General features: G+C 34.0%; 2 protein-coding genes across 3 annotated transcripts in view; one reads left to right on the top strand and one right to left on the bottom strand.

Annotated features, from left to right (window-relative positions):
- Cda4 (chitin deacetylase Cda4) overlaps nucleotides 1–6,982 on the top strand; it is an 8,283-nt gene extending 1,301 nt beyond the window's left edge. The window contains exons 2-9 of the mRNA XM_018458728.1: nucleotides 4,039–4,154; nucleotides 4,336–4,447; nucleotides 4,685–4,812; nucleotides 4,897–5,102; nucleotides 5,166–5,461; nucleotides 5,735–5,981; nucleotides 6,055–6,246; nucleotides 6,340–6,982. Of these exons, the coding sequence (XP_018314230.1) occupies nucleotides 4,039–4,154; nucleotides 4,336–4,447; nucleotides 4,685–4,812; nucleotides 4,897–5,102; nucleotides 5,166–5,461; nucleotides 5,735–5,981; nucleotides 6,055–6,246; nucleotides 6,340–6,442 (1,400 nt within the window). The 3' untranslated portion in view covers nucleotides 6,443–6,982. The remainder of the gene's footprint in view (nucleotides 1–4,038; nucleotides 4,155–4,335; nucleotides 4,448–4,684; nucleotides 4,813–4,896; nucleotides 5,103–5,165; nucleotides 5,462–5,734; nucleotides 5,982–6,054; nucleotides 6,247–6,339) is intronic.
- The window catches only part of ND-B14.5B (NADH dehydrogenase (ubiquinone) B14.5 B subunit), a 32,217-nt gene continuing 23,242 nt past the window's right edge, over nucleotides 6,414–15,388 (bottom strand). Inside the window, exons 2-4 of one of the 2 annotated variants that reach the window (XR_001936938.1) lie at nucleotides 13,279–13,422; nucleotides 7,124–7,271; nucleotides 6,414–6,428 (exon numbers count right to left, since the gene is read on the bottom strand). Coding sequence is in view for 1 of the 2 variants with exons in the window: in XM_018458729.1 (XP_018314231.1) it covers nucleotides 7,222–7,271; nucleotides 13,279–13,422 (194 nt within the window). In the remaining variant the exon portion in view is untranslated. Of the gene's footprint in view, nucleotides 6,429–7,087; nucleotides 7,272–13,278; nucleotides 13,423–15,388 lie in introns of those variants that run through there. The other variant, XM_018458729.1, reaches the window with a different exon arrangement.

Raw genomic sequence — 15,388 nt, 5'->3', positions numbered from 1 at the left:
GTGTGTGTGTGTGTGTGTGTGTGTGTGTGTGTGTGTGTACTCGACATTTTGAATTATGCAGTCTCGCTGCTCCTCGGAACTGTGTCTGACCAGTTCTAACAGGTCGTTATTGACGTTAATTTCGTTTTTTTTTTGCTGATATCCGGCCTTCTCTCGCGGAATTTATATGTTCTTCGGTAGCGTATCCTTTTCTTGTTTCTTATTTTCCTTGCGTTTCTCTTCATAGCCGTTATTTTTATCCATAGTATCATGTGTGAACAAGGAAATGTTTAATTATAACGATATCCAATAAATAATTGCACAGCTCGCTTTTATATCGTATATTCTATGTCGCTGCGCTTGGCTTAACACCGAGACCGTGTCTCCGGATACTTGTATATACTTTATCACAGAAATAAACGTGCAAATATATGAATGATACTCGTCTAATTGAAGAATATCTAATCAGACGTGGTTTTATAGTCTCATTAATTGATATATTTAGAAAATTCTTCGACTTTTATCTACGATAAGAATCTATGAACCGGTGAGCCAAATTTTTCAGTCAGTCCATAGAGTAGAACGAAAAAAAAGAATAAAACGTAGAAATCCAGAAACGACATGGATGCGCCGATCAAATTCGATACGTCGGTGGTTTCACTCGCGTTTACATAAGATTTATTTCACGCGCATATGGGGTATATATGTATGTATCTATGTGAGCGAAAGAGTGCACACACGTGTCATCGCACGTGTGCGTGCGTCCGGACGATAGAAGGAAATGTTGTACCTTGGGAGAGAATGAAAGAACACGTCGTGAATGCAACGTCATTGTCAATGTGTTGGTATACCTTCACTTTCCACTTTACCGCTAAACGGACCTTAGCTCTTTGACATCCGCGAACGCAAGTATCTCTCAACGAGTTGCGGTTGCACCGCGTCCTGTCTTCATTCTCACCGCCTACAGTAGTCCTGCCTGGAAAAGAAATAGAAATAGATTTTGAAGGGAAGTTCATTGCGAATGTTTTATCAAATCCTACAAAAATTTAATACTGGAAGGTAGTGATTAATTACTTATTTTGAGTATTAAAACGGTCAATGCTTTTAAAATTCAAATATAGAAATTATACAGAGAGTAAGTACCGTTGTATTCAGTGCTTTTAATACTTAAAATAAGTAATAATTAATTACTACCTTTCAGTATTAAATTATTAGCAAATATTAAGGCTGCGGTCCACTTGACGCTACAAACGCTTCGAAGCATTCTTTGATTAGTCAATTCGTAAAATTCTTTGTTCTGATTGGTCGCTCAAACGCTTCGAAGCGTTTGTAGTGTCAAGTGGACCGCAGCCTATATTAGATTTCTGTAAGGGAAGTCAGACGAGATTGATTAGGAATTTCAAAGGTTCACTGATAATCTCTGACCTCGCAAATTATAGAAATCTATAATATAACTTATGTAATGAATTAAATATATCTCATTCCTTTCAAGTCACCCGTTTATAATGCAGACATCCGTTATTGTATCAGGAAATCTAGCGAAAGTGAGGTCACCAATTCCGTGGCATTGCTGGGCTTTTTAATCGTCGAGCGATCGAGTTACACATATCAGGTGTTTCACGTGTAATTTCTGATCGATGTTCTATATACACATCGAGGACATTTATTAGGATTTATTATCTTGATTGAGGCCAATTGAGGCTTACTTCGCGAATATGATCACAGAATAATTATCTTGTCTTATCGTTTAATGAAAAAAATCACTAATCGGAATCACTAATCGTCGAGATCAAATTCGAAAAGACATACATATCTTAGGTAAATGACAGAAATTCTTATATCCCATAATATTTTTAAGAATTTTCATATTTAAAATTTATGAAGAGAAGAGAAGAGAGAAGATTTCTGAAAAAAAAATATTTTTTAAACTTCTTCAGATTTTGTTAATTTTCTTTGAAATTTATAGAATGAAAAATCTTAAGAATTTCGGAATTCACATATATAAAGAAAAGGTGTAGACATTTTCAGCATTTCCAAAAAGTGTTTCAATTCGTATAAAAGATCTAAAGAATTTGAAAAAATAGTTACAAAGTTATATAGAAAAATTCTGGAAAATTCTAAAATTTATTGGAATTCTGAAAAATTATGTGAAGAATTTTAAGAAAAAAATTTCTCTAGGATAATATAATCTTATTTTAATTTAATTCTAATATTATAAGCAAAAGGAATAAAAATATGCATATGATGATTATAAGGTCACTAGGAAGAATATAAGTGTCCATAGGTGTTACTTTCTCTCGCGAGCGCTACGAACCATTTTTTAATACCTTCGTATCTCCATGTCGATCGCGCGTCGTACAGTTTCTCTCATTATATCTCACGTCCACACGTACCTATAATTAGTCCACACTGTTTCTATAATTAATCCAAATTTCAATATTGAGTTACATTATATAATAATTCAATGCCAACTTAAGTTTATTACTAAGAGAAATACCACGTATGTGAAATATTTAAATAAGAACCTTGACTGCACCGAAGCTCCATAATTGTAGACATTATAATGTTAACTCAAACACTTACCATGCCTGTTATGAGTTTCGCGAAAACTTGTGCAACTCTTGCGTACGTAGTCACGGTGGCGCGTCTGGAATAGCTAAAGAACTCTTCCGGCATTCAGAGATTCTTCAAGCGTTCTGCATAAATCGATGCATTGCACGCTTGGCTGAACAGCTAAATAATGGTAAAACGTATCGCAGGACCAATGTGTAAGGATCGAGTTTAGAATCTCCTAAGAGATCATCTACATCCATTCGCGGAATCCGTATTAATTAACATTAAGGGTCGAAGATATTACTAGCGCACTGGTATTTCATGCGCTATCAATGGCGAATTTGACATTCTACGCGACTACTTATCAGTATGCCTCTATATGCCTCTATATACTTATCTATATGCCTCACGGAGATTTTCCATGAGCAGTTCTAAATTTTCAATTTAAATATAAGAGACGATGAAAAAAAGAAAGCGCGCGAGACGGAGCTTTGAAATATGTTAATGCCTGGAAATTTGTTGTAGTTTAATGCAATTCCGCCTTTTAGACGCTTTTAACGCATTTGCGTTTCACCGAAAGGAGCATAAACGCTCGTCCGCGCGCACACACACACATGCTCAAACATATTGGAATGCCCGCAATCACGTTTCTCGCTTTCTCAAACTTCTCTTCTGGAATTTCTCTCGCCCATCGGCCCATGTTTTCGACACGCGTCCGAGGCTCTCTGTGCATACGCGACGTATTATCCTCGTCTTTGTTCGGTGTATATGAATATATGACAAAATAGCAAATATTAGTCGATATGTCGGCATAGATCGCAAATATAAAGACTCTCGCAATTTTTGGGAAAATGCTTGTTCCTAAAATATTCTGTATATCGCATGCATTATTAATTTACTAGACAATTATACTGCAGCCTGTCCATTCATTAGAGTCATCATTTTGTCATCGCTGTCAGGCGTAATCATGCTGCTTGGAACGTAATAACATTTGACAGAAAGGACGCAGTAAAAGTAGAACGTAGGCACTTGATAGCCAGCAGTCAGCCGACCTCATTTGGAATATGAGAGCGTAAATACACTCGGGCGTAAACGTGTCTCAAGTAAGCGATCCCCAACCTTGACATTTTCCTGGTTTAGCATTTATCGACTTTCGAGGCATTAAATCATCTGTACGATCGTACGCGATCATGATCTTCTCCTCTCTATAACTAAATAAAATATTTGGACTTTCGTAATTGCCTGGGATGAATAAAAGAATAATCTACGCAAACACGATATAAAGATGAAAGTATTTTAATATTTTTTTACCGCGTAGGCTTGCGCGTAGGATTACGGTTAATTGTGATAAACGCTTCGTTGTTTTCATGAGAGGATGGAAAAAGGAGAGAGAAATCCTTTCCTGATGTATTTATGTGCATATGAAGAGTTTTCGTGCATATTTTCTGCATCAATGGAAAATCATTATCTCCTGTATATTAAACTTTCTTGTATCGCTCTCTGTAGTACATTGTCAGAAGAATAAGAAGGATGAGGACAAGAAAGACGAGGAGTTCAGGTGTCCGGAGGGTCAAGGTAATGGTAATTTTGCCGACCCGGCAACTTGCAGGAGGTTTTATCAGGTAATTTAGTAATTATTAGTTTATCAGGTCATATAATTCATAATTATATATTTTACATATTGCTCTGATTACCTTGTTAATTTCGTTACGGTCAGCTTTGGATTAATCTTCGCTATAATTATTTGTATCGTGATTGTACATTCATAATACAAATTGTATATTCTTTATTATTTTCCGAAAGTGCGTCGATGGATATCCCTACTTGAACCGATGTCCATCGGGCCTGCACTTCGATGACATTAGTAAGTTTTGTACCTTCAAAAACGAGGCACGATGCGGACCCATCGAGGCCAGTAAGTAGATACTTTTATGTTACACAAATTAAATTAAATTAAATTGATTTTGTGAAACGAACGGAATAAGATTTAGAGGAAACTGCAGGTCTTCAAAAAGTGATTTTTCTAATGATATAATTACTTTTTAAATTCGCCATTTCTAGTTTTCTTTCTTTATTCGTCGAAGCATATAATTTCCAGCGAGTCCAACGTAACATTCGCACCCTCTTACAATGAATGTCTTTTAATTTCCAGCGCCAGCACCAATCACTGAGCCACCGACGGATTTGGCAGAGCGCTGTGACACGGCAGACTGTCTACTTCCGTACTGCTTCTGTTCCAGAGACGGCACGATAATTCCTGGTGGTCTTCACCCAGAGGAGGTAAAACGACTTGACTACGAATTCTCGCGATGATCTGTCGATTTATTCAAATGTAGATAAATACAACGATTCGAATAATTCCAGACCCCGCAAATGATAATAATGACGTTCGATGGTGCAATAAATCACAACAACTTCGATCACTATCAAAAGATATTCACCCAAGATCGCTTGAATCCCAACAACTGCCCATTGAGGGGCACGTTCTTCATCTCTCACGAATATTGCAACTACAATATGGTTCAGAGTCTAGCGCATGACGGTCACGAGATTGCGACTGAGACGATCTCGTGAGTAGTGTAAATATTCGAGGTGCATTAGGATCATTTCGCTGACGAGACAAATGTTTTCAGACTTCAAAAAGGCTTGGAGGATAAAGGTTATGAGGAATGGGTCGGCGAGATGATCGGAATGCGCGAGATACTAAAGCATTTCAGCAATATTTCGACCGGCGAAGTCGTCGGTATGCGAGCGCCTTACTTGAAACCTGGTCGCAACACTCAGTATAAGGTGCTCGAGGACTTTGGATACATATACGACAGTAGCATAGGAATCTCGCCATTGAAAGTACCGATCTGGCCGTACACCCTCGACTATAAAATCCCGCACGAATGTAAAGCGGGCACCTGTCCCACCAAATCGTTCCAAGGTAATAGAATCATGACAAAGATTTAGATCGGTATTCTCCTGTTTAAGACCGTCTTAAGTACATAAGATGTCATAATCACAAAACCATATTAACATCTTAAGACATTTAAGATAGTCTTGAAATAAGAACGGAATGTGAATCCCGACATTAGTCTCATCTATTCAATTGGAATAGCAATAAAAGAGTATAAAAAATTATTAATAATTTAATACAATTAATACACAAGCATATTTGATATGGTAATTTCAAAGAAACGTTTATGCATTATCATAGGCATTTGGGAGTTACCCTTGAATGCGCATTATGTGGAGAGTTATGAAGGTGGACACTGTCCTTACTTAGATCAATGTGTTCTTCACAATCACGATCCCGAAGAGGTGTTTGACTGGTTACAGGAGGATTTTAACAGATATTACGAACAAAATAGAGCGCCATACATGATGCCTTTCCATACTAATTGGTTTCAAATCAAGGAATTGGAACGCGGTCTATCGAAATTTCTCGATTGGGTGGTAACGCTGTGAGTCAAAATACATAAAACATATATTTATCAAAAATCTCGATATTTGAAAATAAACATTGTATTTTTACAGACCTGACGTTTACTTTGTAACCGCCACGCAGGCGTTAACATGGATGACCGATCCGAAATCGATTAAAGCTCTGCATAACTTCGAAGGATGGTCATGTAAGAAAAAAGAGAATTTGCCCGGACCACCGTGTAACAATCCACACAAATGTGCTTTAGACTTCAAGCCTCCCGAATCAAATTTCACAACGACTAGGTAAAAATTTATTCAACTGTCGATAACACATAAAATTACGAAATAGTAATTAAATATTTTAGTAATCATAACTATATTTATCAATTGTAACAGGTATATGGAAACGTGTAGAGAGTGTCCAAACAAGTATCCCTGGTTGGGAGACTCGAAGGGTACAGGGCTATACAATGATAATTACAATCCTGAAAAGAAATAGGAGTGTCACTTGAGTTAGATTTAAATTTAGTGCAAACGATTCGCGTTTCGTTGTTATCAAAGTAAATGTTTTGTATGTGTGTGCGATATAGACTTATTATCGATTATACACGTATTAAGCATCTTACTGTTTAATATTGGAGAAACTTCATAAAATTTTAATTTGTATTTCAAATATACATACGAGAATATACAGTATACGTAAATTTATATTTCTATCTTCGTATACGACATATACACTGGAATCTCGTAATAGTGAACTTCGAAATAGTATGAAAAATCCCTTCTGCGATATGAATAGCATGAGTGGGGAATAGTAGTAGCCACTAAAATTTTTAATTTTATTGTTTTGGAGTGAAGTAGGGACAATCTTGTTATAACGTTCAGACCTCCGAACTGCACGCTATTACGAGGTTTTAGTGTACTTACTCGACAAAGTTCGCATCTATTGATGTTAAGTGTGTACTGCTCAATCTGAAAGAGAAAATAAAATGTTTCGCGGTGCTACATAAAATCTAAAAAAAAATCTGTCTTTTATTTAGAGGATAGTAACAATTTTGAAATAATTTTTCTTACATACAACATTCCTTATTTATCTTAATTCATAAAAACAGTGTGTTGTTTTTGTTAGCTGAAACACTATGTATTATATATATAGATATATATTTTAAAATATATACACAATATGTCTACATTCATTGCATTGTACTGTACTGTCTGTCTGCATTGTAAGAGATACGCAATCAAGATGGTACAATCATCTCTAACAGTTTTCATTAATTAACGCACTGGGATCCATTTCTCCAACACTTGGCTATACTTTATACGTTCTGGAAAAAGAAACAAGAGCAGCCATGTAATATTTTAAGTCAGATTATGATAAGCAGATATTTGGTGCACTCTACGGTTTTCCTTTTAACATATTCACCATATTTTAGCTGGCTTTTTGTTAAAGCCGGGTTAAGATAACTTTTATATTAAAAAGAACAATGAAAATTTTGATTAATTTTCGGCTTAATTTATAGTATTAAATTAATAACAAACGTTTCAATTTTACATAAAAATATGGTATACGCTACCACTCAAAAGTTTGGAGCACTCTATAATTTTTTAGACAAAACTGCATTAATTTTTACAAATATGATAATGCTGAAAACATCAATTTTTATCTTTTATATCATGTTTTATTATCATATACGTTTATTATCATATAACGTCTCTGGACACAGACTAGAAAAGATCCACACAGCGACTTCTCGCAATATTGCTTATTTTTTATCCATCGACCATGAATTTTATTACGTTTCACCATTTGACTCACATTTGATCAATTTTTAATCTTGATTGTCAATTCACACACCACACTAGAATATCAACAAAACAATGATTTATGACAAATACCATTTTACATTTTCAAAACTCAAAATATTTTTTCTCAGTAATTGATACCATCATGGATGTACCATATTGACTGTATGAAACAACCAAATTCATGGAAAACGGTAAATAATCTTTATACTGTTAATTTTAAAATTTACCGAATTATATTAATTTTATTATTTTATATTTTATTGTGTTTTACGGGATTATTAATTTATATAACATCTATATTCGCGAACATTGATAATGACCCAATCGGTGTCGAAACGTTTTTGTTTATAATTTTAAGTTTATAATGATTATTTTCACATTTTAAATATTAAACGTTTTAACAAAATTGACTCGTAGTCTTTCTATCTTTTATCATTGTTAATTTTTATCTTTAAACCTACATTATTGGAATGAAACATATGATTAAAACAATATGAAATATTGTACATTTACGAAGTTAATAAATAAAGATATTCTAAACTTTTGAGCGGTAGTGTATTTATATGACTGTCGCCTCATAACAATTACTAGTAGTTAACAAAGCATAAACAAAAAACAATAAAAATCTTATTTTAGACCGTATCATGTGAGAACACAATCAATACTAGGAATTAAAATGTCTATACCAGTCGCAGCTAGATCTTTAATGCTTAAATAATTCAATGTGAATTGTATACAGGGTGGCCTACGCAAAATGTTACAAGCTAATAGCTCTAAAAATATTTGTCCTATCAAAAAATTGTTCATGAGAAGTTTCATATATTCGAGGGGCCTTTCTAACTATGTAAACAAAAATCCACCCCCTTGAAGAGGGGCGGGGGTAACTTCAAAGCTTCAAATGGGACCCCCTGTAAAATGTAACATTTTTGGATTCTACGGGGAAAAATAAGTAAACTTTGTCTGAAACATTTCTTTGGAAAATGCTCCTATCAAAAGTTATAAACATTTAAACTTTAATGTAGAGTGCATTGAAATTAATGATAAATTAAATAAGGCTCATAGTTTTTGTTTTTTTTTATTTTATTAAATGTTGACCATTAACATCTAAACACTAATTCTTTTTACAAAACTTTGCCTAACTCTAAACAACATTTCTGGATTCACCTTAGTGCAAGCTGTACGTATTCTTCGTTTTAAATCATCTTTCGTCAAAAATGGTTGAGATGTGATTTCTCCTCTTTGATGTACCCTCATAAAATATAGTCCAAAGGTGTAATATCAGATGAACGAGGGGGCCATTGAACAGGACTTCCCCGATCTATCCACCTGTCACGAAATATCTCATTTAAAAGAGTACGCGTTACTCTGGAAAAATGAGGAGGTGCACCATCTTGTTGAAATCACATGTCTTTTCTCATATTAAGTGATAATTTTTCTATAAGTAAGGAAAGATGATTCCTTAATAGATTACAATAAGATTCAGTATTAACAGTACCATCAAACAAGTATGGTCCAATTACGAAATCGCCAATTATTCCACACCATACATTTAATGACCAACGATGTTGGAAATGAACCTCGCGCATCCAATGAGGATTCTCATATGACCAATAGTGCATATTATGTCTATTAAGATGTCCAGTATTGATAAATGTTGCTTCATCAGAAAAAAGAATATTTTGCAAAAATGAATCATTTATCATAGCATCACCCATCCACTCGCAAAATATTACACGACGTTCATAATAAGTTTCCAAAAGTTCCTGAGTCAAAATTAAACGATACGAATGAAATGTTTGTTTTTCAAAATCCGTTGTATTGAAGTCCAATTCTCTAAATGAAGAAATGCCATATGCGATTTTTTAATATTATAATGTTCTAAAACTAATTGCGCTGCACGTTGATAATTTTTCTCACATTCTCCCAAAATTAACAACATATTAACTTCCATGTCAAAATGAGTCAAAATGATTTTCGAACTTGATAGCATGAAAACCAGCTCAAAATTAACTAAATACATAGTAGATCTGTATTTACGTTTCCCGATAAATGTGTGTATTTATGTTTCTTTTGGTTAACATCAAAGTCGTTTTTGTTTTCATCGTTTGTATCGTGAACACAACTTTGGGTCAATGGAGTTCAATCATGAATAAAATGGCTAAAAGTTTAAATGTTCATAACTTTTGATAGAAATATTTTCCAAAGAAATGTTTCAGACAAAGTTTACTTGTTTTTCCCCGTAGAATCCAAATATGTAACATTTTACAGAGGGTCCCATTTGAAACTTTGAAGTTACCTCCGCCCCTCTTCAAAGGCGAACTGGGGTGGATTTTTGTTTATGTAGTTAGAAAGGCCCCTCGAATATATGAAACTTTCTCATGAACAACTTTTTGATAGGACAAATATTTTTAGAGTTATTAGCTTGTAACACTTTGCATGGGCTACCCTGTATATACTATATATGTACTTGTATATATACCATATTTGTAGTCTTTCAAACTGTGTGCCGAATCGGTTTTCCGGACTTATAAAACGCAATTAAACTACTGGAATAATATCACGAATTAAATTAAATTTACAAGCAATTCTTAATAATTTCGATGTACAATCAGGCATCATTTTAACAAGATATTAACGTGCTGAAAAACTGTAGATAAATTTATTGCGAAAAATATTAATAAACAAAAAATTCAGTGCCGGTTATTGGCAACCATGATGGTGAACGTATTAATTATAAAATACCAGGATTATGTTCATTCTACAATTGCGTTATAAGTGGTTGTAGTACAATAAGTTATGTAAGTGATTGTAGTCATAAAAATTGACAATCACAGTCGAATATTCTCCTCAAATTCAAGTGTGGCTGATCAATCCTTACAACTACAACTACTTACAAATACGCTTATGCTTTTATAGAATAGGCTTTAGGAACGTTACTTTTAAAAATAACGTATTACTGTTAATGTTACTTTTTGGAAAAAGCGATTCGTTACCGTTTTTTAAGAAAAATAATGCATTATTAATAATAACAACAATATTATTGGACTGTACATGTGAAAATAACCAATAGAGAATAAAGGTCCATAACGGTCAAAGCCATTAAAAGTCCAGCTTGGATCATTATGGGCCTTTATTCTCTATTATTTGTTTTCACATACAGGGTGGGGCATTTTAATAGCCCCAGGCGAATATCTCTCAGAAACTAAAAGAGATATAAGAAAAAGTTTTATATGAAAGTTGTAGGTTTTCTTAGGCAAAGAAGGTGGACATAACGGGTTTTGGATAGGGGCACTACCAAGATCAGGTCAGGGTCAACATGAATTTTTTAAATCGAAACCCCAATTTTTTATTGCATATTCTTGTGGCACACCTCGAGAGCTTTCCAAAACGCTATAATAAAATATTTTTTCATGAAATACTTTTCGAGTTATAAGTCTTGAATGTTATAGTTTCGCCGGCAATAATCATTACCCAAGGTGTCCGACCGATGGCTAAAACCTTTTGAATGTTGTTCAGGATCACGACCTGGATAACATTTGTCAAGATTAAGATCATTGGAGGTTGTTCCTCTAATTTTCATTTTTGCACTAAAATTCATTACTATGTAAAAATGAAAAGAATCTCCAATGGCTTTGATCTTGACAAATATTATCCAGGATTCTGAACCTCGAAGTAATAAAACTTTTATTGGAAACATTTTCTCATATTTTTTATATTTTACAAGATATTTCGACGCGAAAGTTGAAATGGGACACCCTGTATAGTATATACAAATTTACATATATCATAGTTATTTAAAGCATTAAAGATCCAGTTTTGGGCTTTTATTCTCTATTGGGGTTAATGCATTATTGTTATTTAAAAGCAACGATTTGTACTGTTTTCGTTACATTTTTGTAATACTACAGAAATATGACATTAAAAAAAATTACATTGTTTAATAACAAATATTACAATTTTAAATTACAATCTCTATATGGCAAGCTTTTCCTTAAATTAATCGTAGTCACATCTCTTGAGAATTTTATGTAGGTCATACAGGAACAAAATGACTTCAACACTTAATGGATTGCCGTATTTACAACTTTTGTTCTTTAAAATCACAAAAATTATTGGCCATACTATTGTGGAACATGGAAATGCAATGGCATTTTAAAGATTTTAATTTTAACATATAAAAAAAAAACGCAAAATAAAAGTTCTTGAAAAATGCGTTTTTTTTTATTTAAAAAATATATCATAACTTTTTCAATTTTTATATTTTTTGATAAAAATTTATATTATAGGTACTCTACAAATATGACACCTTTAGGAAAAAAGTGCAATAGCCCGTGTTCTAAAAAAGACATTTATTCTGAAGAATATAAGAGCCTGTTTTTGAAAATAACAAAGTGTGAAGTTATTGTATAAAAGAATATTTATTTAGTATAATATGACTTTTTTTAAAATATAAGCCTAACTTTTTTAGAGGTCCTGTAGACCCCTGGTGACTACGAAGGGTTAAACTTTTCTAATAAATCTTCTAATTCTTTGTATTAACACTTTTATTCTTTAATATACTTATCTTTAGGCATTCAGATTGTAATTTACAAATGCAAATTTTATCAAAATTTTTTTTTAAACTTAGTTTTTATATATTAAAGTCGTTGTTAATAGTGTATTTCAATAGCTATTATTCACTGTCAATGTTGAAAATCTATATTTACGTATACATATATATACTACTTTCAGTATTAATAGTAACTACTAAAATGCAGTTTAGATATAAAGTACCAAATATTTTTCAATATTTAAAGGAGGGTAGAACTCTTTTCGCAATTGTTCGTTTTTATTTGTTAGTTTATGTATTTTTGTTCTTCATTGAAACTGAAAATTATCACAATAATAACTCAATACTTAAAAAAAAATTGGTACATTAAAATAAAGAATAAAATCCTTATCCACATCCTTATAAAATCACTGTCAGTTATATGCTTTAATCATTTAAAAACTAATTCAGAGTAGGTTTAATTGTAACAACAATATGAATAAAGATTTTATTTCTTTATTTCAATATACCAATTTTTCCTTAAGTATAACGTCATAATTATAATAATTTTCGATTTCTATGAAGAATAATATATAAAAAAATGTATAAATAAAACGATCAACAAAAAGTGAAAATTGAAACCATCCTTTTTCTATTTCATAAAATGTATCTATACAATAAATAAAATGTGATTTATAAACTGAATATTATAAAAGTATAAATAAGAAACTAAAAAATAACAATAAAAGTAATGGCTAAATTCGTTATTATTTTATTATTGTAAAAATGTAACATTTCCATTTTACCGTTACAGACACAAAAAAATTGACTTTTACTTAACAAAGTAACGGATGTGATAAATGACGTCATAAGTAAGTCGTTACTTTTCAATCTTGCAAAACACATACTCGTATGCATTTGGCAGTACAAGCAAAAAGATTATTTTTTTATTTAATACTTTAATTATTTCTTTCCAAGAATGGAGAAGAGCATGTTACCTGGCTCGGGAAAAAGTTCTGGATGTCGTATAATGTAATCTCTCAGTTTAGTATCACGATCCGCTTGAAAATCATCAACAAGCTTCTTTACAAATTGTGACAAAACGTATCCCCCTGTTACGAACACAATATGCCTCTGTATTCCTAAACAAAAATATCCTTGATTTGAGATTGCACCAATATTTGTCAGATTTGTGTTATTCTGAAATTCACAATTCTACATTTAATCTTAAATTCTGATTTTCTTGTCATAGTCGATTATTTTTCTCACATTCGATTGCGATTAGTTAATAGAAAGTTTTTGCAGTAACGTTAATCCAGATATGGTGAACGCTAAAGTCACGTTGTCCTTTTCTTAATTAGTTGTTAAGAAGAAGATAACCTGACCTGTGTTCACCATATCTAGATAAATGGTATTGCAAAAACTCCCTAATTTCTTACGACTTCAGACTTGAAGTTTAAGCCCATGGCACATACAAAAATGTAATCAGTAAGCGAATTGGCCAATGACGATAGAGACCGTAAGGCCAGTAGCGAATCCAATCTTACGATTTCTTTACTGCTTACGTATTACGGCCTTACGTTTTTGTATGTACCATGGGCTTAACATTGGATTCGCTACTGGCCTTACGGTCTCTATCGTCATTGGCCAATTCGCTTACTGATTATATCTTACGGCCTTACGTTTTTTATGTGCCATGGGCTTGATGGTTTAAGTTCATGGCACACATACAAAGCTGCGTTCAGATTCCCCACCCGTTCCAGAACCACCCAAAGAAAGACAACGAACTTTTCGCTTCCTGTAAATTGGCGTAGTAGATGAGACCGCCAGGACCGTACCTGACGCCTTCCCCACCACGCGTGCCTCAGCGGAGCAACGATGGAAGGGGACGCCCTTAAAATTTGCCCTCAGGGCACTAGAATAAAGGCAGTCGTTAAGTAACAGTCTTAGGGTGAAATCACACGGTGCGGAAAAAGACTGCGGAATAGAGAATGCGTCATTGAAGCAACCAATCAGCGCTATTTAGCGCTATTCGGAATAGTGCTGATTGGTTGCTTCAATGACGCATTCTCTATTCCGCAGTCTTTTTCCGCACCGTGTGATTTCACCCTTAGAGTCGCGAGTCCGGATCTAGAGTATCTCCGAGGACATGTAAGCCATTGACCTTAAACTCTCACGTGTCGCGTGCACGTTTCAAATTCTTCACTCAAGTTCTAGAGTAATTCTAATTCTAAATTTTAAGCGTAATTCAATTCCCGCGTTAATGTAAATCATCCTTAATATTAAGCCAAAATGTGTAACCTTTGATCGTGTACGAAACTACAAATAATAAATTTATGTGGTTTGTTAAATCCGAGTAAAATCTCTGAATAAAACCTGTTCTCCATAATCCGTCGCGTTGAATTATACGAACACTTTAATTAATGAAACTCGGTCGCGTGTTAATAAACCGCAATCCAATCACCACGGACTCGGGAGAACCAATGGCAGAGCTGAGACACTAGGGAAATTGGAAACCGCCCGCACTCATCCTCTCACGACTCGTCATCGCCACCCAGAACTTCATCAAAAAAAGGTAAGGAATTATTATTTAATCTATTTCGGTCACACACGATGAGCCGCGAATCCGATCCCGCGTAGCATGTGCCCAGTACACCCGCACCCGCAATTGGCTATTTCTCGTCGCCAGTTGAGAATAGACCCTTACGTTACATGGGTACGGAGCGCCTGTTGCGCATCATCACTGTTTCATCGGGATAACGAAAGTAGCGGAATTAAGTGCCTAGAATATTACACCTTGTTTTCGGCCTCCGAAAAGAGTAAATATCTCGGCGTGTTACGACATTACATCCACTTAGGATTTCCTGAACGGTTTGAAAATTGTGACGCATGCTCTGTGTCGTTAGCTATCGTGCATCACGTGTCGAATTGTCGCGATTGCCCGGAAATATTAGAGGTTCCTCTCATATTTAGGTAGGGCAGATGATACACCCTGGACCTTCCCAGAATCTACTATCATCACTGTATCGAGCGCACAACTCTAATTAATAACAAATGAATTGGACAAGTTAATTAGCTACTCCACTACCTCAAATTTTACCTTCATAC

The sequence above is a fragment of the Mycetomoellerius zeteki genome, unplaced genomic scaffold (assembly GCF_001594055.1).
Source record: "Mycetomoellerius zeteki isolate Tzet28-1 unplaced genomic scaffold, Tzet1.0 scaffold76, whole genome shotgun sequence".
NCBI lineage: Eukaryota > Metazoa > Arthropoda > Insecta > Hymenoptera > Formicidae > Mycetomoellerius > Mycetomoellerius zeteki.
The sequence above is the reverse complement of the archived record's forward strand: the minus strand, read 5'-3'. Positions and strand labels throughout refer to the sequence as shown.